The sequence below is a fragment of the Tarenaya hassleriana genome, unplaced genomic scaffold (genome assembly GCF_000463585.1).
Source record: "Tarenaya hassleriana unplaced genomic scaffold, ASM46358v1 Cleome2, whole genome shotgun sequence".
NCBI lineage: Eukaryota > Viridiplantae > Streptophyta > Magnoliopsida > Brassicales > Cleomaceae > Tarenaya > Tarenaya hassleriana.
This window is the reverse complement of record NW_010965372.1, coordinates 1,455,559-1,483,470: the sequence shown is the minus strand read 5'-3', so window position 1 is coordinate 1,483,470 and position 27,912 is coordinate 1,455,559. Positions and strand designations below refer to the sequence as shown.

The 27,912-nt window shown below is 37.0% G+C and overlaps 5 protein-coding genes and 1 long non-coding RNA gene across 11 annotated transcripts; all 6 read right to left on the bottom strand.

Annotated features, from left to right (window-relative positions):
* Positions 1–2,600: 2,600 nt before the first annotated feature.
* Positions 2,601–6,207, bottom strand: LOC104811585. The gene is made up of 2 exons (XM_010538321.2): positions 6,136–6,207; positions 2,601–4,973 (listed from the first exon to the last, which is right to left on the bottom strand). The coding sequence occupies exon 2, from the start codon at positions 4,883–4,885 to the stop codon at positions 2,753–2,755; it is 2,133 nt and encodes a 710-aa protein (XP_010536623.1). The 5' UTR covers positions 4,886–4,973; positions 6,136–6,207; the 3' UTR covers positions 2,601–2,752.
* Positions 6,208–7,097: 890 nt separating this feature from the next.
* Positions 7,098–10,371, bottom strand: LOC104811584. Of its 4 annotated transcripts, none has more exons than XR_771468.2 (3): positions 10,010–10,371; positions 7,698–8,785; positions 7,098–7,539 (listed from the first exon to the last, which is right to left on the bottom strand). It is a non-coding gene; the product is annotated as an uncharacterized LOC104811584 (long non-coding RNA). The 4 variants fall into 4 exon arrangements; XR_771466.2 differs by having other exon boundaries at positions 7,698–7,852; positions 7,966–10,362; XR_771465.2 differs by having other exon boundaries at positions 7,698–10,366.
* A 394-nt stretch (positions 10,372–10,765) lies between these two features.
* LOC104811583 (thylakoid lumenal 17.9 kDa protein, chloroplastic) lies at positions 10,766–12,652 on the bottom strand. The gene is made up of 4 exons (XM_010538318.1): positions 12,345–12,652; positions 11,994–12,108; positions 11,696–11,765; positions 10,766–11,243 (listed from the first exon to the last, which is right to left on the bottom strand). The coding sequence occupies exons 1-4, from the start codon at positions 12,650–12,652 to the stop codon at positions 11,023–11,025; spliced, it is 714 nt and encodes a 237-aa protein (XP_010536620.1). The 3' UTR covers positions 10,766–11,022.
* A 330-nt stretch (positions 12,653–12,982) lies between these two features.
* LOC104811582 (CBS domain-containing protein CBSCBSPB5) lies at positions 12,983–17,970 on the bottom strand. The gene is made up of 16 exons (XM_010538316.1): positions 17,932–17,970; positions 17,657–17,825; positions 17,160–17,347; positions 16,328–16,508; positions 16,093–16,225; positions 15,846–16,016; positions 15,620–15,698; positions 15,403–15,516; positions 15,178–15,244; positions 14,935–15,040; positions 14,792–14,850; positions 14,441–14,550; positions 14,245–14,363; positions 14,061–14,146; positions 13,832–13,921; positions 12,983–13,387 (listed from the first exon to the last, which is right to left on the bottom strand). The coding sequence occupies exons 3-16, from the start codon at positions 17,300–17,302 to the stop codon at positions 13,217–13,219; spliced, it is 1,629 nt and encodes a 542-aa protein (XP_010536618.1). The 5' UTR covers positions 17,303–17,347; positions 17,657–17,825; positions 17,932–17,970; the 3' UTR covers positions 12,983–13,216.
* Positions 17,971–18,518: 548 nt separating this feature from the next.
* Positions 18,519–20,724, bottom strand: LOC104811581 (ruvB-like 2). The gene is made up of 2 exons (XM_010538315.2): positions 19,876–20,724; positions 18,519–19,372 (listed from the first exon to the last, which is right to left on the bottom strand). Exons 1-2 carry the CDS (start codon positions 20,622–20,624, stop codon positions 18,721–18,723), a joined length of 1,401 nt encoding a protein of 466 aa, XP_010536617.1. The 5' UTR covers positions 20,625–20,724; the 3' UTR covers positions 18,519–18,720.
* Positions 20,725–21,118: 394 nt separating this feature from the next.
* LOC104811580 (squamosa promoter-binding-like protein 13A) lies at positions 21,119–23,253 on the bottom strand. Of its 3 annotated transcripts, none has more exons than XM_010538311.2 (4): positions 23,160–23,253; positions 21,968–22,464; positions 21,710–21,852; positions 21,119–21,627 (listed from the first exon to the last, which is right to left on the bottom strand). In XM_010538311.2, the coding sequence occupies exons 2-4, from the start codon at positions 22,432–22,434 to the stop codon at positions 21,272–21,274; spliced, it is 966 nt and encodes a 321-aa protein (XP_010536613.1). In that variant the 5' UTR covers positions 22,435–22,464; positions 23,160–23,253; the 3' UTR covers positions 21,119–21,271. The 3 variants fall into 3 exon arrangements, with proteins under 3 accessions (XP_010536613.1, XP_010536616.1, XP_010536615.1); XM_010538314.2 differs by having other exon boundaries at positions 23,178–23,213; XM_010538313.2 differs by lacking the exon at positions 23,160–23,253 and adding an exon at positions 22,612–23,147.
* Between the last annotated feature and the right edge of the window lie 4,659 nt (positions 23,254–27,912).

The window sequence follows — 27,912 nt, the reverse complement described above, 5'->3', positions numbered from 1 at the left end:
AGCGTTTCGAAAGATATAGAAGAAACGAGGAGAGAGAGACAAGAGAGAGAAATTCACGTCACAAAGGTCTTGAATAACCAATAGAATTTTGACAGCTGGATCAAGTTTGCCACATCACCATCCGTTCAGATCTTCTTGGGCTCATATTTGGGCTTATGTGCTCTTGGGCCTTTGTCCATCAGATCCATTTCGCTTAACCCTTCTCATCTCTGGGAAAAAAAAATATACCAATATGTATACATATACACACACAAACCGTGAAAATAATTAAAAATAGATAATCATGATTAGAATATATGCTGAAACAGATGAAAAATACGGTTCGGTAGGTTGTATAAATTTAAAATAGTTGAATAATGCGTTATAGTATTATTTGAATGCTTATGTATAATTTCATATTCTAAACAATTATATATGTTTATCCTATTTGAGGAGTTGAGCAGACATGCAGAGACGGCTAAAAGGGATGCAACTGTACATGATCCCCACATTTTTATAATTCTTTATGTTAATAATTATTTTTTTTGGTAATAGTAAGAAATCCATCGCACCGCTCTCAGATCCATTTCGCTTAACCCTTCTCATCTCTGGGAAAAAAAAATATACCAATATGTATACATATACACACACAAACCGTGAAAATAATTAAAAATAGATAATCATGATTAGAATATATGCTGAAACAGATGAAAAATACGGTTCGGTAGGTTGTATAAATTTAAAATAGTTGAATAATGCGTTATAGTATTATTTGAATGCTTATGTATAATTTCATATTCTAAACAATTATATATGTTTATCCTATTTGAGGAGTTGAGCAGACATGCAGAGACGGCTAAAAGGGATGCAACTGTACATGATCCCCACATTTTTATAATTCTTTATGTTAATAATTATTTTTTTTGGTAATAGTAAGAAATCCATCGCACCGCTCTTCGGGTTAAACCCCGCCCGATTCTGCGAGTCAGACAATATCTCGTACAGTAAACCTTCTGACACCGCACAATAGCCAGAAAACCACGCGTAATAGGTAAACCAGCCGAAACTGATCGTCTCAGAAGGAATTGAACCTATAACCTCGTGTAGAAAAGATTTGTCACTTTCTAATTGGGGACTTTTTCCTAATTATTTTTATTTTTACCAAACTCCCAATATAAATCATAATTCTTTTATAAGTTTAAATTGTATTAAATACTTGATTTCTTTTTTCTAAAAGTGATCTATTAAATATGAAGTTATTATTGTAAAATATATGTCTGTTTTGTTGTCCAAAGGTTGTCATGTTTTCTTCACTTTTTTCATAATATAAAAACATGCTTAATGATCATTGTTTTTTATCTTAATTATTCATTTATAAAAACATACTTTGTGATTATTGTTTTTTCATAATATAAAACATATTTAATAACAATTTATAAAAAGTAACAGTTTTTCTCTTATTTCAATAATTTTAACCGTCCAAATAGTTAACTATTTTTTCGTTTATATTAATTATTCTCATTTTAAAAATAAATAAGTATATATATATGTGTTAATTTTTTAATAAAACTAACTGTTGAGGAAATATAATATATATTTATGAATATAACGGACAAAACAACGTTTCTTGTTTTCTTTCAATAAATGTAACCGTCAAAATAATTAATTATTCTTTTTTTTTTTGGTATTAGTGATCCTTACTTTAAGTTAAAAAATTTGATGAATTTTTCAAATTTAAAAATATTTCTATTTTAATTAAGAAATTTTTGTTATAATATTCTTTAATTTGTTATAAAAATTTCACTGTTTAGGAAGTATAATATTATAATTTTAATTATTGTTTGAAGTTATAGTTTTTAGTATATTTTTAAGAATAGAAAATAATATTTTAAGAAAACTAAAGAATAATTCGTTTTATTTTGTAAAATAAATTCAAAGAAAAAAAGATGTAACGGTTTCTGTCTCTTCTTTTCGAATTGTAACCGTCAAAATAATAGTTTTGTCTTTTTGTGTTTATTATTTATGTTTTAACATTATAATTTGAGAACTTTTTTTTTATTTATTTCCAAAATATTAAGTTTTAAAAGAATTTATTAATTAGAAGTATATTTTTTTAGATATTATCGAAATCTAGAACATAATATGGAATTTTTATTTAATAAAAACAAGACAGTCAATTTATTTTAATTTTAACAAAATAATTAATATTTTTTAAATCTTTTTAATAATATGTAATACCAAAATCTGAACTATTGAATATATTTATTCAATTGTTTTTTTGTTCTTTCTTTATCTTTTGCATAAAACAATTAATGATTCTTATTTTTTTATATTTATTACATATGTTTTAAAATTTGAATTTAAAAGAGTCGTGTAATACTTTTTCAAAATAAATGTGTTTCCAAATACATAATAATCATTTTTTTAAAAATTTAATAGCCTACTCTATTTTGTTGTTGAATGGAGTTCTCAAATTTTAGTAACATAATAACTATAAAACCATTTATCTAATATTTGTAACGGAAACATTCCAAAATGTCAGAAAAAAAAACGAGAAGTGCATGAAAGAACCAAAAGGCAGAAATAAATATGACACCATAAAAACACAAATTCTTCATTCCAATACTCTTACAACAATCAAGACTTTTTTTCTTCGGACCAATCTGAAAAAAAAAAGTCTTGACCTTTGCTTTGTATATATAAAGGGAAATAAACGCAAAACGAAGCAAGAAAAAAAATAACAAAGAAAAAGAAAAATGAAAGGAAAAACCATCTAATTGGTTTTGATTTTCTTTGGCCTTCGCTTGTAAACAAGAATCCCCTTCTCTTTCTGAGTCCCCTCCTCCTTCTTCTCACTTGTTTCACCTTCTGCAGCGTTTTCCAATGCTTCATGCTCCGAACCCATTTCATGATCCTCCTTTGATTTCCCCTCAGTCTCTTCCTTTGCTTTCATAAACGAATCTTCCATCTCTGTCGTCTCTTCCTCGGTGAAAGCTCGAAGAAACTCCAATGGCATGGCTGCAGGGTCAAGCTCCAGTAACCCTTTTGGAGCATTCACGGATTCTTCCCCTGTAATCAAGTGAGAAGCCACCTGGTGCGAGAACCGAAACAGTTCCTTCTTGGGAAATGTCATAGCCGACATACCCTCTGGATGGCGGCGAAAGATTGTCCTAAAGCCGGAGACTTTGACGAGGGGCACGACCCTAATGATGCCGAGTTCTTCGTCAAGTTCCTCCAGAACTTGAACCATATCATACTTCCTGACAACTTCTTCAGGAGTTGAGCAGTCCCAATCTGGTGACCAGTTTCTGTATAAAGCCCAAACCTGTCCCTTTCTGGGGTAAATCCGAACAGCAGACTTTGCACCTTTTGTCCACTCAACCTTGTGGGAGAAACTATTGAGGGATTCATTCAACTTTCGGCGCCTCCCCACGTAGAAAGTTCCGCTGGTCTTGTAAAAGCCAGAGCCAATCCAGTTCATCGGACCCAAATCCTCATTGCTTCTTGAGTTAAGCCAAGAAATGGACAGCTTGAAAGGTTTCCGGGACACAACACTGTGGATCATAGCGTAGAAACGAGGCATTCCATCAGAATCGTCGAATGAAGCCCATACCTCGTTTTCTTTGAATGAAACCTCCGTCCTGTCCTCATCAAAGTTGTAGAAATCAGGATCAGGAACAGTCATGGTTAACGCACTAAGGTCCTCCTCCGCCTCGTCCACCTCAGTAGAAGGATCTGGCAAAGATGACTCTCCAACCCGAGTGTTTGAGCTTTCACCCTCTGCTATCTTTTTCGCCTTTTTCTCCGACAAGTTTTGTGCTTCGGGCACAAACTGATGCTGTTCAAATATCTGTTCTATCATCCTCTTCGCTTTTCCTATTAACGAGTTGCGGAGCATTTTAGGAAACTGTGTGAGGTTCACTGCAACAGGAGGTTGAGGTTTCAGACTTAGAGCTCTTGAGGAAACCTGAATCGGTTGACTTCCTCCACCACCATGAAACCTTTGTTGGCTAAAAGGAACTCGGGCACTCAAGGAAGGTTGAGACAATGCATTTTCATCTCCTCCTCCCGGTGTTTGTACGTCAGAAACACCCTGAGCCCCCGAGAATTGTCGAGCCGATTGACTTTCTCCGCCAACCAAATGAACAGTAGAAAAACTCGAGGACTGCCCGCCATAGGCGTCGGGTTTTGCAGGCATTGTGGCCGTATTGGCTCTTCTGCTCTGTTGTTTAACAGAATCCCATGTACTGAAGAAGGGACCCGTTGCTGGGGGCGGAGCCTGTGTAGCTTCGAAGGGCTCTCCACAATCAGGGCAAAATATGCTTTTGTTTAAGTATTCCCTGTAGAATTCGTACATTATGCTACAGGATTTGCACATTGTCCAAAAGGTATCCTCCCCTGTGGCTGGAATCGAGGATGATGATGATGAAGAGGAATCAGCTTGGTTGTTCTTCGGGACACTCATGAAATCATGAAACACGGTCGGTTTTCTGGGACCGTGTCTCGGTTGGATTCTGCATCTAGTGTCATAAGCCTGTTTCCTGGATTGGTTACACAACACCTTCCAGGCTTCAGACAAAAGCTTGTATGCTTCATCAGAACCGGGAGCTCGGTGTTGGTCCGAGAGGAGAGCAAGTGCTAATCTTCTGTACCCGTTACGGATTGTTTCATCATCAGCTGTTGGATCCACTCCTAAAACAGCATACCAGTCGACTTCTCCATTGATTTTCTTCTCTGCAGATAAATTCACATCGATACTGGCCTTGAGGCAAGCAAGACCAACAAGCGACGGGTCGAGACTTTCTGCCTTGGAAGCCGATTCTTTGGCTCCTGCAATGTCACCGGCTCTGAATTTCTCCTCTGCAAGTTGTTTTTCCTTAGTGGCTTCTGCTCTTCTTCCTTCCATTTGCTTGTTTTCTTTAGCTTCTTTGTAAAACCGTACGGGAAGAATCTCGCTGTAAGATCTTTTCAACAATCGCTTTCAATTCGGATTTCTGCAAGAAAACGATATAATAAATGGATGGTCACATAAGGAAAACATTCTACAAGCATGTAAGTTAAACTAATCTAGGTTTCGTATAAAGATCATCATTCATTTCCCAACATCCTTATAATCTATCACATGAAAGCTCTTAACATTATACGGTTCTAAAGGATATCACCCTTTGGGATGAACGTGGGGAAAAACACGGAAGATCGAAATGAGAACTATATTGGTAAAACAAGTAGGTTTGGTATGATTAAAGGACTAGACAAGTGAGCAATGAAAGCCTCTGATCCAACATAATGAAGGTGGAAAACATAAACTGTTCAATCAGCATGCATTCATGAGAGAATCTACAGACTGTAATCAGGTCATAACACCAAGAGATACGATTGAACTAACGCCTTTCGCGCCAAAGATACGAGACTCGTTGCGCGGGAAAACAAGCCGTGGCATAGAAGAAATCGATCGAGAAACAAATATGTGAAAAAGATCCGTTTGAGTCTTGATAATTGGAGGAAAACCATTTGGTAAAAAGGTGGTTCCCTAGTTTGCTAATAGCATATGCTCCATGAGATCTCTTCACTCTCTCCACACTTAAATTTCAGGATCTTTTAGCCTTTCAAACTTCTCAAATTTATGATAAACAAACTGTCAAAACAAGGAAAAAACGAGATTACGGGCAGAGAAAAAACGTTTTTTTGCGCGCGAAAGAACGTTGGAAACCCGGGATTTAGCCTCAGAAAGGATTCAGCGTCAGGTTTTGCATCAATTCAGTAGTGAATTCCTTTTTCTTAAGTCCCAAGAATACTTGAGACTAGTCATCAACAAACATTAGCTTCACTACACAATCCACAAAACAAAAGGGAAACACAAGAAGAATGCCCTAAATCTGATCTCCAAACAAAATTCAGACACAAGAGAAACGAACAACCTCGACCCACTTATCAAGTTGACTAAAATTTTCCAGGAAAATGCAAAATATCAGTGAAGAACATGAAAATCAGAGTACCCAAATTACCAATTCGACTGCTTGGCCTCATAAATCCTTGTTATGGAGAATCCATGATCATGAAATGCCGAAAACGCCATGCACAAAGAACATTTATGGCAGAATATAAAAACACGAATAAAGTGCAAGCAACAGTGAAACGTAACGCAAAGGAAGATACCAGAGCGGCTTTGAGAAATTCAGAAATCACAGGGACGCCATTGCCAAACAGCTTCAACTGTGTGTGTGTGTTTTATTTTGTGGCTTCTTCTGATTAGGAGGAGAAGCTGGAAATTATGCAATTTTCTTCTTCCCTCTTCTCTTAAACTAAAGCCTCAAGTGATGGAAAAAACAAGAGGAAGAAATACGAATTTATAGAAGCAAAAAGACCATACAATGTTCAACATGTGGCAGGCAGTCGAATACATTGCTTTATATGGTAAATACACATGTAGATACTGTTTGTTTTGGTGTATAACACAATTATGGTTTTTCCTAATATTTTTGTATAAGAGATAATATTTATATTATGCATTCATGTGGCAGCGTTTCATTATTTATCCTTTTTACTGCGTAAATTTAAATTAAAAATTTAACACATCTGTACTGTATGTTTTTTTTTTTACCCTTTCCGGTTTTAAATATTGTGAACCGTCACCTCCCCATCTAACGGGCATGAAGGTTTTTTTTTTTTTTTCACTTTGCCACAAATAGGCATAAACGTGTATATATATATATATTTAGATTTTATTTCTTTATTAAGGTTATTTATTATGATATTTAGTACTGCTGGATTTTCTTGTTTAGGGATTAAAAAAAAACGAATCCTGTGGACCGTGGACCGTGGACCCTTCTCAAATGGAAATTTTTTCAAATGTTTCCCCAAAAAGCGAGATTTTATCTATCCAAAAAATACATGGAAACATTTATTTATTTCATTTTTAACCTAAGAGGAGTAACCTAATCACTGTTTATTTCAGCGAAAATTCCAACTAGCAAAGGGTGGCGCGTGGGCGTGTGTTGATTGTTTCTATTTCCAATTCACAAACGTTGTAGCCTTTCGGTTGCGTGGCTCTCACGCGATTGCGTTTGTTCATCCGCGAAGCCTTTCTTTACGAGCTTTTTTAACCTATCGGAACCCACTGTGCATGTACATATGCGTGTATATACGTATATTTGTGTGTGTACATACAAGGAAATTTTACAAAGAACCGAACTTGTTCAGACCCAGAATAGGTCAGAGACTGAGGCCGTGTCTGTTTAGAATGGTCAAGAAGTAGAACATGGAAAGTCCAAAGGCCATCAACCTTTGCAAGAGCGGCATGGCAAATGGCCAAGGTTTCCTGGTGCGGAGGAAGTGGAATAATCAACAAGTCAGTGAAGAGCATCAATGGCAGTAATAATGTGGAAGAGGAGATTAGGGTTTTTGTTTTGTTCTCTCTCCTCTCTCATTGTTTAGCTCCTGAGGAAGAATTGGATATTTCCTGTGTTTGGTTCCTTCCATCCGCATTGGAGTTTCCTTCACAAACATCCACTAAGGTAGCATTTTCTTGGTTTCCTACAAAAGGAATCAGGTATAAATACACTGCAAGGACAGTGCGGAACCCGAAAAATTGTCAGATGGCCCGGTTTCTCTGCAGGTTCGAACAATGAAGGGTAGAGAATGAGAGGAACAACAGGCGGTCCAGTGGCAACCATAAGAAAGGCTGACAAATCATTAGAAGGGTTGAACATTGAACAAACCTGAGTCAAGATCGCCGCCTCAAGCCTGAAAACCCTCTAAGGAGATCCCTACAACTGGGCCTCGGCTCTCTAAATGGTTCTCGATGCATGAGACAAATGCCGACGTACTCTAGTAGGTTTTACCATTTGTTTCCAGAAAAAATGGCAATGAATAACTGCAAGATAAAAACCGTTTAGCTTTTGTAGACCATGAAATAGGGCCAAAAAAACCACATCTGCTGAAACACATAAAGGTAGAGGAAACAAACACTGTTGAGCAAATACTTACATATATATGAGGATGGAAACTATTCTCCAATAATAGAAACCCGTTGTGACTCCGCAAGCCGTAACAAAACCTTACATGAATGTAATTTCAAGCCTCGTCTTTTACGTAATTCTCCTAAATCACAAGCACCCCTTTGTCTACCAATTTTACTGAATCGTCAGGAAAAAGTTCCAGAAATATAATTGTTTGAAGACACCACAACAATTATTCGACTAGTGATATAGTAAACTACGTTCAGCAGATTAACAGATAGCGTTCATACTAAACTCAATCACCAAATCAACATATATGCATCAGATGTACCCAGGGATTTCATTTGTTCAAGCAAATCACATCAATACATACCCATGGTCGTTATAGTGTCCCCAGCATTCTTCTCTAACTTAAAACTTATCTGAAACAACTTACGTAAATGCAGATTATGGTCACGTACGATATGGAATACATGCGATATCGTTATCTAAGTCCAGATCTGAAGTTTCTGCCTAACAATACAGTAAACTTAGGAGTAAAAGAGAATGTTTTGACATTAAAACAAATATCTGTAAGTATTGAACATGATTTGCTTGGCTAAGTTAAGACCTAATGCATGTGTTGTACGCTGATCCGTTAGCCGGATATAGTATCCATGCTGCATGTTTCTTTCTTGAACTTACGTAGGAGAGTTTTACGAACGTACAAGAATGCGATGCATTATCACAACTACAATATGGAACGAAAGCAATGCACACATACAAGCGTGATCCTGCAGCTCTTGCCCAAGAATCCAGTGAAATTTGCAGCAAGAGCATCCATGTATAGCCATTTGTTTAGCAGACACCTAAGAACAGGAATTACATAGATCTATATCTTATTCAACCCGTTTCACACTTGTGACAGTAAATCTCTTTGATGTAAATTCTTAACTGTTTCTTAACGGAAATCGAACCAACTAGCGTAAAACACCCTTACCATACCTGGCTACAAAATTAATGTATAACTCATGCGTCAAACTTCGGACAAATTCACCAAATCGAGAAAATTAGTTAGTAAACTTTCCTTAACCTCATTCCAATATGCCAAGCATCTTTCTCTTATTCCAAACTTTCCTTAAGTTTAAAATCTGTATTATAACGTGACAATGAATAAACCGCATTCACATGTTCCTTCAATTAAGCTCATCAAATCCACATGTAACATACACTGTACACAGCTAGCAAATTAATAACACAAGTATTAGATATTAACGCAATAAAGAAATCACATAAAATACTTACACTCATAAGTATTGAAGCATCCTATCTTACTCCAAACTTTACATAAAACTGTTAGCAAAAAGCTTCCACGCAGGAGATGTATAAAAGCATGTATAATACAACACTCAAATTCCATTTGCGACAGTAACCTATATTTGTGAATGTGCTTAAATATTTCCCCAAGTAAAGGTCAACAAATTCAGGAATAACATCAAGACTATACATGGCAAGCAAATCTACGTACAACATGTACATGCCTTTACCTTAACGTAGACGTAGTCTTAACCCATAAAACACCTGCAAATCCTTGTTCTAACATCCCGAGCATTTTTTTTCTTATTCCAAACTCTATTGAACTTTAGGCAAAAGCTTCAGAACCAAACTAGTACAATGTTTTATCACATTGTTTGGACATCACATTTCGGACAGAATCTTTATTCGTGTACAGACACCAAATCTATCTTAGATGAAGTTTCAGCAAATGATCTCGTAAGATCCGAGCTATACTATACTCAATCAAATACTCTGTCATAAGGTTGATCAAATCCAGGTACAAGATCCAATCTAAAAAAACACCATGAATCCTTCTTCTACTCTACAATTCACCAATCGACAGTGTATCTTGTAACACATCTATCCAGTATCTTATTACATTAACTATAATTGGAACAAAATCATCACAACCCTTTTCATTAGTTTCAACATCTAAACACATAGAACCATAAGAATTTCTCGAATCTTACAAAACCCTAGAATGAGAAAAGCTCAAACCCATGTTCAAATCAGTGAGTCGGGTACTGAGATCTTACCATCCCGAGCGGAAACCTCGGCAACAGACCAATGACAACGTGCCAGATAACGCCATAACCGAAAAGGTTACGACTCGTACCGACAAGGAGAACAACCCACGACGGCGAGACCTACGGCATGGCACCGGAAACGAAACAGATGGCGTCGCCTAGGTTCTTAGCGACGCTGAGAACAGCAATATCTGATGGCAGTCTTGATCGCCGGCGACATAGGACCGCCGAAGAGGTGGGCGACGCCGGCGACGGACAGAACCCACATCGCACACACAAAAACTAACCATCGGTCATTGCTCTGAGGGAGGCCATCGAGAAATCAACAATTTGTTTGAGTAAGTAATTAATTATTCAGCGGAAAATAAAATATTTTCATTTATTTTCAGTATAGTCCTTGCTCTATTGTTGTATTTTCTTAATTTATCAAACTCATTAATATATATTTTATAGTATTATTATTGAAATATATAGACGTCTAATAGCATATTGGTATATAATTTGAATATAGGCAATGAGAACACAAAGTCAAAAATAGCTTAATTGGAATAACAGATAATAATCATAAAACAAATAAATTATTATTATTGTTGTTGTTGTTATTATTATTTGTTCTGGATTTTCTTTGGAAAAAATATAAAAAGATTCTGTAAGTTGCATATGGACAGTCTTTGTTAATCTACTTCCCAATGCAGAATTGAATTATGGTTATTATAATACTAAAGGAATGGAAGTGAAGAGACAATGAAATAACATTTGCAAACATTCAGACAACAACCTCAAGAACTAAAAAGGATACTGCAAAAATTTTGGCTGTGTCACAAGATAACACAGAGACTGAGAAGAGAATGAGAACTATACTAATCAATGGAAGAGAAGACAGTGAGAAGAGAATGAGAACAACTAATCAATGGAAGAGAAGACACAATGAAATAACATTACAACATTCAAGGAACTAAAGAGGGTACTGCAAAAATTTGGCCAAGTTTCACCAAAAACACACACACAGAGATTGTGAAGAACTAATCAATGGAGTCGAAACTAGGAGCATACCAACCGAGCTGATCAACGAGCTTCTTCATCCTCTCTTCCTGTCCCTTGGAATCTCCAAAGGCAGTAGTGAAGGGATACACATATGTAACCTTTGTGGCCATACACCTATACGAAACCACATCTCCTTTCACCAAGAACTCCATCACATCTCTGCTAAACCCTCCTTCCACCACTGCCTCCAGATACCTCCCTTCATTTCACCAACAATCTCATCTGTAAGCTTTTTAGGGGAAGGTTGCATGTAAATCTTTCTGAAAAATAGTTCAGTTTTATTCGCGTGATCAAATCGGTAAAGGGTCTTCTTTCTCTGTGGTTTTGCATTGCATCAACTATCATATCACACCTTTGATGCCACACTATGATGATCTAGGACTTCTAGGTGATAACCTCCCCAGTGATAGATTTAAGGGTGAGGTTTGTTATCTCCTAGCATCTGAATACAAACAGTGAATTACGCCTCGTTTCAAACCCGAGTCTTGGATCATGTTTCCTTCTCTATTGCTAAACCATCTCTCCACTTGTCCACTTGCAAACCAATGAGTACAAAATAATCAATTCCTGGAGGATGTTCTATACAAATATGTTATCAAGATGATCATTTCCTTCTATCAATAACAATGTGGAATGGAATTGGAAGAGTACCGTAAGGGGTATCTTCGAGAGCCAATATCTTCGGGTTCTTCTGGGTGTTCATTATTGCTTCCTCCAATTTCTGGGTACACATCCAAAACAACATTACCAATCAGAACGTAGAAAAGCTCTGTGGCAGCAGCAACAAGAGAACATAAACCAGCAAAATTATGAGCTTGATCCGGTACTTTCAACTAAGTTGTTCCTTTTTCTTTATTTTCCATTTGAATCCTTCAGCTCCGCGTTACATTTCAAGAATCTGGAAGGGGATAAAGAAATGCAATTTCAGAAATAATCAAAGGTGGATAACCTGAATTGGATCCTCTGTATCGTTCTCTGGGATCCTCAACGGGAATGAGAAAGAAGACGACTTTGGATTGGTGGATACACATCCTGGGTTTATCGAAGGGCAAGGTCTAATTTTTCTGCACAAGGACAAAGAAAGTTAAGAAACAACAAGACACGTTCTAATGTCAGATGAGAAACACAATCGAGCACAAGACAAGAACAACCCCAAATTCCAGAGGCAAAAACAGCTTTTTTTGCGTGTAGAAAACAAAAAGAATGGGAACAAACAGATTTTGACGAAAACCCATGAGACAAAACGCAAAGAGCGAGTGACCCAAGAAAGAAATCAGATGGGAATTAAGAGATTGAATACCCATCTTGAAGACCAGTTTGCAAGAACTTGGATTGGGTGAAAGGAGTGGTGGGAGATTGTGAAGAGGAGAGAGAAGGGATTGCTAAGGCAGGGAAGGAGGAAGAGAGAGACAGAGCAAGGGCCAGAGAGATTATGTTTGGAGTTAGAGAAATTGGAGAAGATGGTCTAGGTTTCTGCAAAGAGCACAAGAACTTGGGCTTCGAGTTTGACGATGATGATGTAATTGTGGTGGAAGGTGAAGGAGGTGCTCGTGGAGGGAGACTCAGCTGCAGATTTGCGATGAAACTCATTTTTTTTTTCATCCCCATTTTTTTTCCGACAGTATATATATGTGTGATTTCAAAGCATTTGATGCACATGCGCAATTCCCATCTCCATATATATATATATATATATTACACACACGAGTGGTCAAGTGCATCCGCAGCCAATTTAACTTGTTCTTGTCAATGGAAAAGTCTGATATCTTTTCAATGGAAATAAAAATATCATTTTTTTGGCAGGAGAGAGGTGAGTTTTCTGGTTTTAGTTTACGCCAAACGTAAACTAGGTAGATGACCAAATTCATAATCATAACTCTGTAAGTGCCAATTACCCATAGCATCTAAGAGAGAGAGAGAGAAACAATACTAAAAGAATAGACAATCAAATCAAATGTTAGCTTATGTAGTATTTACAAACAATATATAGATAGATGTGTGTGTGTGTGTGCAAGGTTTTCAGCCAAACGGGAGAGATAGAGATTCACTCTCTCCTCTTTACTCATCCAAAAAATAAATAACAAATCCCACGCCAGATCTCAGGTAGGTTGGTAGGATAAAATGGTTAGCACCTCTAATCAATAAACAGAGGAAGATCACCTGTGGACGGTGTTAGTTCCCTTGTCGTTTAAGGTACAACAAAACTCCGAGCCCTGCCGCAAGAGCAGCCCCTGCTGCTACTGTCCCGTAAGCGGCAGCCCATGTGCTTGGATCCTCATTCTCTGACCTTCCATCTCTCTTGTTTTCTCTGCCTTTCTTGTAATCCAATTGCAATTTCAAACCCTGCAACCGTAACCGAGACAAGAATTTCCCCCAATATAATTGAGTTCGAGATGAATATGTTACGATAGATGTATTGGTACACAAGATTGAATACCATTCGAAATGAAAGTATCAAAGAGAAAATAAAGTAGGATATCATCATCATCGCCAAACCCGAAACCCAAGTTCTTTTGTTCTTTGCAGAAACCTAAACCATCTTTTTCAATTTCTCGAGAACGAGTCATTAACCATAATTTACACTGTTCACATATTTTGAAAGATTTAACCCAAAATCGAAATGAATGAAGAAATGCAATTCGTGCGATCGATTCCAAATAAATTTGAGATTAAGAAGTTGTTGATATCATTTTACCCGCTTTCCATGGATGCATGCCAAAAACCATCAATCGATTTTGTTGTAATCGTTTATATTAGTTGACTTATTAAGCAAGTTTCGAGTGTTACCTTCCAACCGATCGATTTCGCGTGTTCCACTGCTGCTGAGAGATCGCTATTCGATGCCAACATGACTTGGTCATTGTCTTCGTCTTCGTACTACAGAGATTTTGTGCCCCAAGCCAGCACGAGTGTATCCCAAGTATACCGGTATTGCATAATTACGATAATATCCTTATACGAAAAACTTGAAGATAATTTTTTGTTTACTTTTGGACTGATGTTTTTTTGAACCTACCATGATTTGAGGCAAGTGGTAAGGATCGATGTCATCCCCCATTCTCTGAAGAATTGCAGTTATAAGAGTTGTTAAGCTCTGTGTTTCTGCAATTTCGTCATAAGGAGACAATACGGTAAGTTTGTGTGAATTATACATAGAACCGAGTGGATGATGATTTATCTCGGATCGCTGATTACCATACCGCACATAAATCTATGCATCCGACCCTTCTTGTCCTGGATCTTGAAAGCAAATGTCTTGATATAGGAAAATGATTTTCCCATCTCTACCTCGGGAGATAATTTCATGGATCCCTCTTTGCTGCAAAAAAACAATACCCTTTATTAGAGATAAAACAGTAACCGGGTCGGGTCGAGATGAAAGCAAATGAAAGAAACCTCCTCGTCTCAACTTCATCGTCGCTAGGAGGCAAAGCCATGGCAGAATCCCAAAACTTTTGCATCATTGAGTTTGCTGTCTCGTTACTGATCCCAGCTGTACTCCCAGCCTAGTTAAAGAGAAATAGTTCATCGAAATATCCTCAACCACAAATGATTTTTGTATCAGTATATGAAAGAATAAGATTACTTATGTTCTGGAGATTTAGTTCATCAGTTATGAGCACAAAGCATAATTATTCACTTACTCTTATTTCTGAAATAAGAAAAGAACCACATCTACTCAACTATGTCTCCCTGTTCTGATGTTGAGATGAGCTTTCTGGTCATTTGAAAGAGATAGAAACTTACCGTAGTAACAGCAGCATGAGTGATGTGAATTATATCAATAACGGCAACAACATCTCCATCTGTGTAAACTGATTAAATATTAAACGGTGTACTTCAGCAGCAGAATATCATATTTAAGTTTGATTTCTTTGCAGTCTGGTTACCTTTATCTACTACAGGAAGATGCAAAAACTTTCCATCATGCATGATATGTAAAGCATCAACAATTGGCGTGTCAATTGTCGCAAACTCTGGATTTGAGGTCATGACCTGTCGAATAACTCAAGAAACAAAACAAACACAAGAAACGGGAATATTGATACAGATTCCAGAAACAGATTCAGTGAAGAAATTCAAATATATTCACATCCTAGAAAGCAAGCTTTTAGCCATGACATACAGAATACCTTCTCCACAGTAGTTGAGTCTGGTGGAAGATTCTGGGCTATGACCCGCATCAGGATATCCTTTGATCTAACGAATCAGAGGTCAAAAGACATGATGACTTACAATCAGAAGTTTGAAATACAAACTTGGTAGAGAATTTAGAGACAATTGTTCTAAACCAGAGAAAGAGCAATGGGTTCTGTCTCTAGATAAACCGAAACAGAAAATTCAGATATGGGACTCACGTGAGAATCCCATGTATCTTTTTGTTGATTATCACCACGGCTGAACTTGACTGAAACTCAACCATCTTCTTTGTTACTGCTAACACTGTCTCGTCTAATCCAACCTTTAAAACCCTGTATGATCCTTTCTGTGTTATCTAATTGAGTTGTGCATTACTCTCAAGGAAAAACATGTCCAAGAAAGCTATGATATAGTTTCAAAGAAGATATTACCTACTTTGAATTCTCTGGAACTATTGTGGAAAGTGAAGGCCTGAATACTCGTTCTCTAAGTGTCTCAATAAAAATGCTAGGGCCTGGTTATTCAGCCAAAATTCATCAGACATATTCTTCCATGCAAAAACATGCGAGAAAATACACTATATGAGAAGGCAAAATATAGGGGTCTTCTCAAATTGTTGGAAAACCAAATGGAAATATGTTATCCCAGTTTTGCAGCATACCAGAGGCAGATGTTCCCCAGTTCTTCTCAACGCCTTCAACAGCAGCAGCAATGGCCTTTCCCTTCTCGGCTGCTCTTTCCATCCGAGCAATGGCATCATATAAACACTTTGCAATATCTAGTAGGGCAATAACTTCCCCATTCTCTACAACTGGCAAATGTCTAAACTTTCCTGCAGATGAACTTGTCGGGTCAAACTCAGGAATATGACAGAGCAAGGAAGAGAACTGTCTCCCGAAGTTATCGACCTTGCACCATCTTTTGCAGAGCTTCCACAGCAATGGTGTCAGAAAGAACAAAGACAGGGTTCTTGGTCATAACTTTACATACAGGAGTTTCTTCAAGATTAAGTTCTTTGGCTATCACACTTGTTGCTATGTCCTTTACCCAAAATAGAAACACAACAACGTGATAGCCAACTTAAGTAAAGAAAATAAAAAGAAATATGTACAATTTTCAGAGAATTAATAATGAAAGGTTTACCCTGTCTGTAAGGATTCCACAAAGTAATGCTTTGGAATCAGTCAGCAGTAGTGCATCAACTCGACGTGCAGCCATCCTTCGACAAGCCTCATGTAGAGTCGTGCTATCAGGTACAGTAAGGGCCTTTGAAAGCCGTAATCTCTTTACCGTCCTTTCTCCTCCCCTCTCGCTGGTCAAACTCCTGCCCCAATACAAAAGGTAGAAAAACAAGGTGGTGTAACTTCTCCATAGAAAAGTGCTTTTGGGGTAGTGGAAAAAGCAAGTGAATGGATATCGTTCAAGAGCGTGAGACTGCCATGAGAACTTGAAAAGGATAGACTCTCGACGTTCGAATCAATTGCGAATAAGTAGAAACAATGGGAATGTTTCATAAGCAGGCAAGCCATGGTTAAAAAGTTCGAAGCAACAGAACAATGATTTGAACATTCAGAACTTTCGGTTGTTTAGGAATCTGCATAGAAGTTAGTCTAAACCAAAGAAAAAAGGGCTAGTGGTAAAAGAAAAGAGAAGGATCATCAAACTTTCCTCGGCACGCGCACCCTATACCGCAGACTATCTGGAAAGCCAAATGAGATTATATAACAATGATAAATGACTACACCAGTTTGTAATTAGTAGATAAGCTTGACTGGAAGGTTAGCAACGCCTTGAATCTCCAAAGTTCTGTAGTTGCAATAATGTATCTACCAGAGAATTAGAGAACAGCTAATGATCAATATACATTCAACCCTTTATAGAATTTTCAAACGTGATGGAACCTACTGCAGCTAATAAAATAAGGTGACACGAATGATGTATTGTGAAAGATGAGTTATAACCGCGAGATGGTTACATGGAGGAATGAGATCGTGTGAGAGGTCTCCGGGGAGGGAGGTCGGAGCCTCCACTGTCGTTGTCGGAAGCTTTCTTCCTCCCTTGGAACGGAAGTCCAGAGAATGAGAGACTTTTCCTCGACGAACCACCTTGATTAGCCATCTTCCAAGCCTTATCAACACGATCTCCTCTCCTCCGTCAAAATTCCTGAGAGATCAAACAATCACAATCACAATCAGAATTGGAATTGACGCTTCAGAATATGACAAACACTGTATAACAGGTGGAAATTCTTATCGAACGCGGAGGAATTTCAACACGAACATGAACAATGAGGGGATCAGGAATCCGACAGACTAGGACAGAGACAACGGCACTATAATCAAACCTACCAAATAACAGCCCTCTTCGTAAGAGTTTCTTTCGATTCACAGGACAGAAAAATTCGTCGAGGAACCAGAGCCCAGGGAGATCGGAACAAAAACCGAAATGTTGAAAATGAAGAGAGAAACTAACCCCACATCTGTTATTGGAATGAGAAGTGAGATCGGCTATTTGGAATTCTGCTCGTCCTTATCCAGATAAACGGGAAAATCGGCGGCGGAATCTTGTTCCGGTGTTTGAATATTCCAAGAAAATAAAATCGTGAGAGAAAAATCGAAAGGGGGAGAGGGGAAGAGAGAACCTGAGGAAAGAATAAACAAAAAAGAAATTAAAATTGAAAAACAAAATCGGTTACTAGTTCAGCTGTGGAGACTTTCCTAGACGTTAACGAGATCAGATGAAATTACCTATTTGCCCCTGCTTTGCCGGTAGGATCACGCGGGAACAGTCAGCTTCTGGTTTCTTTTTGTCCTTGAGATTTTTTGTGATATGTAATGTGTGTGTGTATATGTATTCGTTGTGCTGGGCTTATGGGCCTGAGCTACCTTAGTGGGCCTTGAACTCAAAGAAAAGGCTGAATGATGTATGATTATGACCCATAGCCTTTCTAAAAATGTTATAATATTATATTATATAACCAACAATCAAAGGATTTCATTTCTGAAAAACTATACATCTTCAGCCTTTGTTATAATTTTTTATTCCGTTCGAATTCTAATAATGTTTGGTTTGGTCCAAATTTTCTACGAAAAACACTTATATTCTGTTTTCGATTATTTTTATATAAATATATTTAGGTTTGATTGTTTAAAACTAAATTTACAAAATCTTAATTGTCAAATTTTTTTTTTAGATTCTAAAAACTCTAGAAACCACATTCATTCACTCAACCTTAAATCTAATTCGATTTAAATTCAGCGTAAATTGAAACCAAATCCAAACGATATTAAGGGATGGAGAAAATGACTAACCAATGATTAGAAGCATTTAGAAGTACGTTGTTCGATGTTCTTGCCTTTGTCCTTCAGGAAAAAAAATACAGAATTTTTTTCAAAATCTTACAAAAAGATATAACTGAAAACACTAAAAAAAAAAGTGAATTTAAAACGAAAATACATAAAGCCATGAACACACATAACAAGCGTTAAAGCTAAAGCATAAATAACCATAGAGTAAAGATCCCACAGACACAAGTCTTAGATATTCATGGCGTCTTCTCCACCTGTTCTAGTTTCTGTCGGAACTTCACTGAACATGTACTGGTTCTGATACTCCACGAGGTACTGCGAAGATCTTTTTACGTCTAAAAATAGACGGTATACCCTTCGAACGTCCTCGATCTCAACAAGTTTCCCTTTCCGTTTTTGGCACGCCAAGGCGGAAGCCGTGATGAGATGAATGGCGTATCTCAAAGACGTGTCTCGTCCGATCAGGGTGAGAAGTTGTTTTGCCTCTTCGTTCATATCCACGTCTTCCTCTTGGCATCGGATGTCTAGAATCTTCCTGATCTCGTCCTCGGTGTAGGGTTGGGTGTTGATGATGAGAAGACGGTCGAGGAGATCGATGGGGATCCCGTGTGGTGACTTGTAGTTTGTCCCTCGGATAGTTGTGATTCCTCTGTTTGTGGCCACGACGAGGATTGGAGCCATCTCGTTTTCCAGAGCTCGGTTCAGGAAAGAGAAGCATTCGATGTCTAGCATGTGAACTTCGTCGATGAAGAGGACACCCGGGACGATTTCCGCCTTCCCCTCTTCTCTCCATTCCGCCACTTTCGTATCAATCTGTTCCCGAACTTCTGACCGGATTTCACCCGTGTCACCAGTGAAAAGGGCAAGGAACCCCTGTGTTCTGTTAGACACCCAATTCAACATCACAGACAAATTGAAGAACATAAGAAACCCGCGAGTGACAAAAGCTAATAAGTATAGCAAGCACAGAGCTGTATTTTCAAGATCAAACCTCCAAATTAACAAACATGGGCTCAAACAAAACTATATGATGAGGATGAATTTGAATCAAAATGTTCAAATTATACAGCAACAGTGTGATGTTCTTAGTCACTGTCCTATGCAAAGTGCTAATCAGATAAACACAAGAACATTAGACCTTACTGGGTTTGGCGCAAATACTGAAAGGAAAGCAAGAAACTGAATGGTTGTATGAATCTTAAACCTATATGTCATCAAAGTTGTTATCTTTAATGAGCCAGAAGACACCCAACAAACCCTAATGCAATCACATTTGAGAAAAGACCAAGCTTTCCAACCCAAATACCAAATACCAAATTACCAATCATACGAATACTGACTGATCTTTCACAACATCACAATACGGGAAATGTGCAATTGTACCTGCTGTTGATGACATCAATCTCGTGAAGCGTCACGCAATGCACGACCTCTTTCCGCTTCTGCAACTCTCCGTCAGGGCACTGCACGAACTTGGTCTGCGGCCCCATTGCATCGTAATCACGAGACCTCGAGAATGACCTCCCGAGTTTAGTTATCTTCCCAGTTGCCTTATCAATGGCGATAACATCCCCACTCTGCACTTTCTCCTTGTTCAACGCCTCAATCATCTTCGCCCCGAGGTCGTACACAGTTTCCATGTCCGTCGTCTTCATCGTCAGCTTCCCCGTCTTCGACGCAGCTCCCGAAGACGCGGGTCGATCAATCTGGACCTCTACGACTTCCCCTTCTATAACCTCGGTTTCTTCTTTGATTCTAACACCAATCGCCTTGCGAAACGCCTGCGTCAGAGCCTCCGTCTTCGACATCTCCAGAGAGAAAAGCTCGCTCCCTGCAATCATGGCGAAAGGGGTTTCTAAACCTAGAGACTTAGCCATACCCATGGCGATGGCGGTCTTGCCCGTCCCGGGTTGGCCCGCGATTAGAATCGCCCGACCCGCGATTTTTCCCTCCTTGATCATCTCTAGGATGACTCCAGCGGCCTTTCTCGCCGTCACTTGACCCACCATGCCTTCCGACACGACTCGAGGCTCGAGCGCGGAGTCGAGACCAAGTCCGCGGATGTGGGAGTGAGCTCCGATTCGCTCCACTCGAGTCAAGTCCCGGGTCTCCGACAGCTTCAGCTCCGCCATTTTCGGTTGTCGGACGCCGGCGAGATCGAAAAACGGAGGTTTCAGGGGTTTTCTACTGAATAGGGCTTAGGGTTTTCTCTCAAGAGCTTGAAATCTTAGCCGCCAAAGAGAGAGATCTGAAATATATTAGAAAGATGTAAACCGGACCATCTAAACCGACTAAATCGATTAAACCAAAGAAAACCCGAATTCACCTTTCCGGGAAGTTGGAACCAGAGGCAGAGGACACAGATGGAAACACTTCAATAACCAAACTTAAACCGGTCTATATACCGAACCAATCCAAACCCAAAAATTTCCATAGCCTAGCCTATATGAGAATTGTCGGGTACTCTCTATAATTCCTAATTGTCACCCGCAAACAAATTCATGTGTGATAATACATATGATATCAAACGGTTTTCAAACTCTACATGTGAAATTTTATCGTAGGAACCAATTCTTCATCTTCAAACTTTAAATAATACCAATACTCAAAGTTTTGAGGATGAAACTACAAGAAAGATCAAAGACAATAACAGATTCAGGGAAAAACATGTTGTGTCCATTATGTGAATCAATCAAACAAATGATTGTGTGTGAAATAACATACAACTGTTCATAACGAATACAATCTCAGAAGACACAACAAGATTGGAGAAGAGTCATTACTCCCAATGAAATGGGAACGCCCGAGGAACAGAGACAGATCCATTCCCGGACACAACCGACCCGTCAGAGCCGTACGACACAAAAGGCTCGTGGGCTAAATAAGGCAGCGACTGAACCGCGAGAGGGATCGACGCTCTCGTTCTTGGCTGCTGCTGATTCTGCAGGACGTTTTCATGGTGCGATGAAGAAGAGGATGACAGAAGAGAGAGAGCACAGTCCGAGTCACTGACCCAACTCGTCCATCTCGTACTATCACTCTTCCTGTTATTATGGCTGCTCCTCCAACCAGGACTTGCTGCCTCGGCCATGGTTGTGAGCACTTGTAATCCAGACAACTGCGTCAACTTGGTATCTGTTGGATCAGTGGATATGAATGTTTTTTCAAGAAATCTAGACAAGAAGCCATGGCTATTTTATTTTATATCATTTTATACCTCGGAAACTTGACGAGAAACTCGAGGGACGGGTGCCGACAGGATCGGGATCGGGCTGATGCTTCCTTCTTCTACGGTTATGCCCGTCGAGACGTTTCCTACAGCTTCTCTTCCCTTCATCAAACTCTTCCAGGGAATGAAACCTGTATACACACACACACACACTCTTAAAAACCATATACTTGCATTCTGATGACCTACTTTATCTATCAGTATATCAGTACGTGACTGAATCCGGGCAAGGAATCATCATCAAACCTGCTACATTGTTGGCAAAACCTCAGTTTCCGACCATTGATTGTAACAGCAGGAGTCTTGGAATGAACCTCACAGACCTTATGTCTCCTATGATACTCCCTGCAGTTACTAAGGTTGGAATCACACCCGTCCACTACGCAAAACGGAGTCCGTGTTCCGTCACCGATCTCTCGTGATCTCTTCGATAACGGCCCCGACCTCGACCACGACGATGAAGACTCTGGTTTTGCCTCCTTCCATTTACCACCACTGGCCGTCAATGGCTCTGTGTCATTGTTATTACCAGAAGCTGAAACATAAGAGTTCCCTACATTGCCAAGTTGCAGATCAAATGAAAACTCTCCTTTCTTATTCGAACTCGGTGACCCGAATGGGATAGATTCACCGATATGCGGTATATCGGGAACCGGTTCTTGATAGAGTTCGGATACATAACCGGAGCTTTGCTTGTTGAAGCTCCAATCCATTTCAAGCCTGTTATTGCTTCTTCTTTTTTCCTGAAAAAGGAACAAGAACCGACAAGCCAAGAGTTCAAGATTCTTCCTTTCTGGATCTGGTGATCACAGAGACATCAAACAGGTCAGACCCACGAATCAGAAAAGTTATAAAACTGATGGATCAAAAGATTTCAGGGTCAAACCCACAGTAAGAGAGACACTGGATCAGTATCCGACAAGGCCTCGTTTCTCTATCTGAAAAAAACAATACATATATGATTTTGCGCTATTTATCTCTCCAGATCATGGCATGATGTAGTGGATATACACACACACACACACACATATATATGTGTGTATATGAATCAGACTAATAGCTGAAGAGTACACCGAGAACTCAATACAAGAGGATGAATATTCTTCACTATCCTTTTTGTTTTCTTTTCAATTGAAGAACAACTAGAAACCCAAAAGGTTGAATTATTAGACTGACAACTGAAACGGGGTTGGTTGCAGAGTTACAGATCCTACAAGACTGGAAGAAGGAAAAAACAAGCAAGAAACGCAGAGATATAAAGCAATTAACAAATAAACTATTCTTTTTGGGTTGATTTCATCATAGAAAAGCATTTCTCTTTTACACTCTATGGGCATTTGTGTTTCAAGTAAAAGATGAAACAATTGAGTTCAATGGAAACAAATATATAAATTTAAAAGAAGATTTTTTTTATAAAAGATTGGTCTTTGAACGTTACCAAATCCCATGCACATACCAGAGCAGCAGCAGCAGCAGAAGAAGAAGAAGAGAAAACTCCACAATAAAAAAAAAAAAGGCAAATATAATATAATATATAGATATGTATCTATATATATATATATACACAATCAATAAGTGAATCAAAAGAAGAGTATAGCTAGGGAAAGGTGAGAGAGCAAGTGTGGCTGAGGCTGCTGCGATGAGAGAGGGAGATAATGATGTTTCTAAATTCTAAGTACAATAAATGGTTTTGCTTAGTCTAATAGTTCCTTTGTTTTCAAATTTTAGGGTTTATTCTTGTTTCATATTCCAATTTTATTTTTATTTGAATAGCAACAATAATAATAAGAAGAAAGAAGAAGTAGGTATATGATGCTTGGGACCAACAAGGCATGTGACAGTTGTGTTTCACATTCTACGACATACCTCTCTCTCTCTCTCTCTCTCTCTCTCTCTCTCTCTCTCTCTTCAAAAAGCACCCTTTCTTTGACTCCCAACAAGGATTTTGTTCTCTAAAAAAATCAATAATACATTATTTTCTTATCTTTTTATTTTTGACGATTTTGTTCTGCTACCAATATTATTATTGATCTTAATAATAAATTCATATAAAAAAACTACTTGGTGAAACAAAGATTGGAAGGGGAAGAAACTCTACAGAGTAGTAGCCTTGTGACTTTTTTGGATTCAACTAAAACTATAATCAAACTCATAGTTAGAATCGAATGGGAATCGTGGAAGAAATATTAACTTGTGCATGAAATTATCATGAAAATAATATATAAATAAATAATTATATGGATATATCTATTGAAAAATAAAATGCGGAAATTAAATTAGAAAGAAAGAACAAAAAATAAAAGAACGGAAACACTTTTATTGCTACATCTCTTCTTCTTGTTACATTACCATGAAAATAATCCATACATTTATAGGAAAAATTATTGAAAGAAATAAGGAAATAAAGATACGAAAGAAACAAATAAGGCAAAATATAATTATCACGATATATATTTTATTCTTAATCGATATTATGCCTTTAATTGTTATCAATCATATCAAATCTCCATATTTTGTTTCTATTTCAACAATATCCAGATAAATGTTGATATAGAGTTACGTGGTATATTAAAACTGGTGAAACGTTATACATTCGACCACGATATGACCACCCTACCACTATGTTTTTTAAACACATTTTTAAAACAAAAAATGACATGGTCATGACATTTTATTTTATAAATATTTCATTGATGTTATACATCTATTAGTTTTTTTGTCAACATCTATCTAAATATTTTAAGCACGAGAAATATGAAATTCACCATTTTCATAATCTTATTATTAAATCTAGCGGCGACCATTTTTTTTTTTTTGAAATATTTCCGATTGATGGTACCATTGCATCTGCGATTATAGGTGACGTGACGGCATTTTCATTGTGTTTTTCACGAGTTCATAAGTTGACGGTGATAATGATTGCGGGTGATTGTAGTTAAAAATGAGTTTAACGAATGGTTGGCTATATTAACCGTTGTATTTTGATGTAAATTATTAAAAAGTAATAATTTTAATAAATTCTTTTAAAATATTTGTAATTATTTTTTATTATTATTTGATAAAAAAAATAGTTATTAAAATTATAAAATAATTAAATACAAATTTAAATATAAAATTTATAAATTTATTTTATTTTTAAATAAAAAGTAAATTTATTATTTAAAATATTAAATTTTAAAAAGGATCATTTGATTTTTTTTAATTAAAAGCCACTCTATCGAAACACGGATATAAAATTGCGATTAAAAATCTTAATTTTATTGTGATTGTGACTCAATTAACCGGAATTTTCTAATCATATGCGGTCAAAAATCGTAATCGTTTGCCCTTCGGGGCCAGGTCAGGTAGTAAGGGAGCATGGTGCATCACCCTGAGGTGGAGGGTTCGAATCCTCTCATCGCTCTTCCTTGTCTTTGACCTGCTCGTCTGTCAGTCCATCATAATGGATTGATTTACCTCCTCCGCGTGTGTTGCAGGTTCGTGCGCGTGGGCGTGGGGTTTAACCTGTAGGCGCCTAAACCCAATTACGACCCGAGCGTTAGGCGCGCCTGGTGGCCAGGTCCGGCGGACTGAGGTCCACGGGGACTGTTAGGCACGGATGGTGGCCAGTTCGTCTCCGTTTGTAAGGGTAGGTAGTCACAGGGATTCCCCGTAGTTAAAAAAAAAAAAAATCGTAATCGTTTGGTTTGTGGATGGTAACAAACAACCAAATCCAACGTAAGTATTCGGAAGGACACACCCAAGTGATGCAAAGTACATCTGAATGATTTTTTTTTTTTCTGTAAGAAGGTACTATTTTGATTATTTTATTGAATACATGACGATAATATCTTATTTTTTAAAAAGTCATACAATTGCATTTTACATTAAAAAGCATAGACAATAGCATGTAACTCGTAAGTTATTGAATATTTTTTTTATATAATTTAGAAATTTATCGAACCTTTGATCCAACTATATTTTTTAAAAGATTGGAAAAATTCAGGTGAATATTTTGTCCCCGTACTTGGATTTGAATCCAGGATAAATTGTTGAATGTTAGTCTTTAAAAAACCGAAAATTTACTGGTTGGTGAAATATATGTATTTAATGTTGCTAACCTTGATATTTTTAAAATTAGTGGACCAAACGTAAGAATAACAAATCTCAACGAAACTTTAGATCAGTAGGACTTTTTGGAACAAATCTAGATTAACTTTAAAGTCAAATGATATCGTATAAATATTTCAATGATCAACTTTTATATCCCAGAGAAAATTATATGTCTAACCATACACTAGAAATTATAAAAAAAAATTGACGTAAAATTGTGCAGTTTATGGACAATAGCAAATTACATTTGGGTTCTAAAAAAAGAATAGAAAGAAACTTAAATAAGAAGTTTGGATGTATAAATTATTTCTATATAATATCCACACAAATGTCATATAGTCTTTTTTTCCACCAACTATGATGTAGCTTGAGCAAGCAAATACAGGAGGGACTGCATCTAATACCGAAGGGTCCACACCAGCGATCTAATAATTATAACAATAAAATTTCAATAAAAATAATAAAGGCCTTCCACCTATTTTTTTTTTTTTAAATTTACTTTAATTGTCTTTTTCATATACTATTACATTACTATCATTACCGACGAATTGAATTATAAAAGGTCTTCCACCGATTCCTCTCACGTACAAATTTTGAGTTATGTCAATAATTCTATACAAGATTTATTTCGTAACTATAAAAATATGAGAAATATTTAATTTATATAAAAGAAAAGTTTAAATATTATTGTAATTTTTTATTTGGTTTGGATTTTTCTAATGATATTGGCACTTTTTTGCAGTATATTTGTATATGTATATGTGTATAGCATGTGTGTGTGTATATATCAATATGTATGCTTTGTAATTTCGTTACAATTTTAAAGTTCATCTTTTCTAATTAATAATAACAGCTGAAATTATAATAAAGAGAAATTTTATATAAATCAGCTGTACATATATTGGAAATAAACACAGCTTTTCATCTACGAAAGCAAGGAGCTAGTGGTCCATCTATTTCTCATTTGATATAGTTTTTTTTTTTTAAAGATATAATTAATGGCCTAATATAATCTTACATTATTCGTTCGTGTGGTCCATAATTTCTGATGGTTTTATCCTCCGATCACTATGTTAATTCCTAAGATTACAAGTCATTTGAAATTTTATCAAATTTTTTTCATTAGAAATTATTTTAAACTTGAAAAAGACGGATTTATGTATTCAAACCAAACTAAGCCATCATGATTCCCAACCGACAAAGACAACGGTCCAAAAACTCGTCTAAAATAGCTTTTATATATATATATATATATATATATTATTTTTTTATCAAAACCCTAAATTTTAGGACGAGTTTCCATAAATTATGTCTTTTCATATTTATAAATATTTTCTTTCGTGCAAGAAAGTACCAAGAATCTTGAGAGACGATATATTGTTTGTGAGTTTGTGACAATAGAGCTATACACAGATATAATTAGATTAACAGTATAAAGTTGCTTAGTGGGAAAAAATAGATATGGTTATATGATTATATATATATATATATATACACATAAACACATGCATGTAATAGAAAAGGTAATTACACACACACACACACACACATATATATATATATATATATATATATATATCCTAATAGCTAATGACAAGCCATATTTTTTACAAAAATGATATAAGCTGGTCAATTTTTTGTATAATTTCCCGGCTTCTATTTAAAATACATCGAACCATACAAATATGGTGTGGTTGAAAATACATGAGGGGGCTTATTTGTACATAGGAAAAAGAAGAGCGTATGTGTAAACAATTAGGAGAAAAGGGGTGAATTTAGAATTTAAGATGAACCAAGAGGCCATTTACAAAAAACTTTGGAGGGGCCAATAAATGCGTCAGACGGTCAGAGTCACAGCCAAATGTTGCGTGACACGTGTTCAATTCCCTTGCCACACATATCTTTTGAAGGCCCTAATTAAATCCACGTGGGCCCCATGCGATATTTAATTGCATGTCGGCACCTTTTGTTGAGAAGAAAAAAGAAAAAAAAAACGTGCAAAAAAAATAAGAGAATAGAACTATTCTTTAAAGAAAAAAAGGTGACAAATCGTGTTTTAGTCAATGAAAATATAGTATTTATAGACAACGAAAATGGGT

What these genes read in the sequence shown, in the direction of transcription:
- LOC104811585 (XM_010538321.2), bottom strand. Translation starts at nt 4,885, where the DNA reads ATGGAAGGAAGAAGAGCAGAAGCCACTAAGGAAAAACAACTTGCAGAG.
- LOC104811583 (XM_010538318.1), bottom strand. Translation starts at nt 12,652, where the DNA reads ATGGGGATGAAAAAAAAAATGAGTTTCATCGCAAATCTGCAGCTGAGT. An exon ending in CAAACTGGTCTTCAAGATGG is followed by an intron (nt 12,109 to 12,344) that starts GTATTCAATCTC and finishes GTCCTTGTGCAG; the next exon opens with AAAAATTAGACCTTGCCCTT. An exon ending in TCTCGAAGATACCCCTTACG is followed by an intron (nt 11,244 to 11,695) that starts GTACTCTTCCAA and finishes GGTGAAATGAAG; the next exon opens with GGAGGTATCTGGAGGCAGTG.
- LOC104811582 (XM_010538316.1), bottom strand. Translation starts at nt 17,302, where the DNA reads ATGGCTAATCAAGGTGGTTCGTCGAGGAAAAGTCTCTCATTCTCTGGA. An exon ending in ACACGATCTCATTCCTCCAT is followed by an intron (nt 16,509 to 17,159) that starts GTAACCATCTCG and finishes GTATTGGGGCAG; the next exon opens with GAGTTTGACCAGCGAGAGGG. An exon ending in CGAAATCGATCGGTTGGAAG is followed by an intron (nt 13,388 to 13,831) that starts GTAACACTCGAA and finishes TTACGGTTGCAG; the next exon opens with GGTTTGAAATTGCAATTGGA.
- LOC104811581 (XM_010538315.2), bottom strand. Translation starts at nt 20,624, where the DNA reads ATGGCGGAGCTGAAGCTGTCGGAGACCCGGGACTTGACTCGAGTGGAG. An exon ending in ATTGATGTCATCAACAGCAG is followed by an intron (nt 19,373 to 19,875) that starts GTACAATTGCAC and finishes GGTGTCTAACAG; the next exon opens with AACACAGGGGTTCCTTGCCC.
- LOC104811580 (XM_010538311.2), bottom strand. Translation starts at nt 22,434, where the DNA reads ATGGATTGGAGCTTCAACAAGCAAAGCTCCGGTTATGTATCCGAACTC. An exon ending in TTTTGCCAACAATGTAGCAG is followed by an intron (nt 21,853 to 21,967) that starts GTTTGATGATGA and finishes GTGTGTATACAG; the next exon opens with GTTTCATTCCCTGGAAGAGT. An exon ending in TTTCTCGTCAAGTTTCCGAG is followed by an intron (nt 21,628 to 21,709) that starts GTATAAAATGAT and finishes CTGATCCAACAG; the next exon opens with ATACCAAGTTGACGCAGTTG.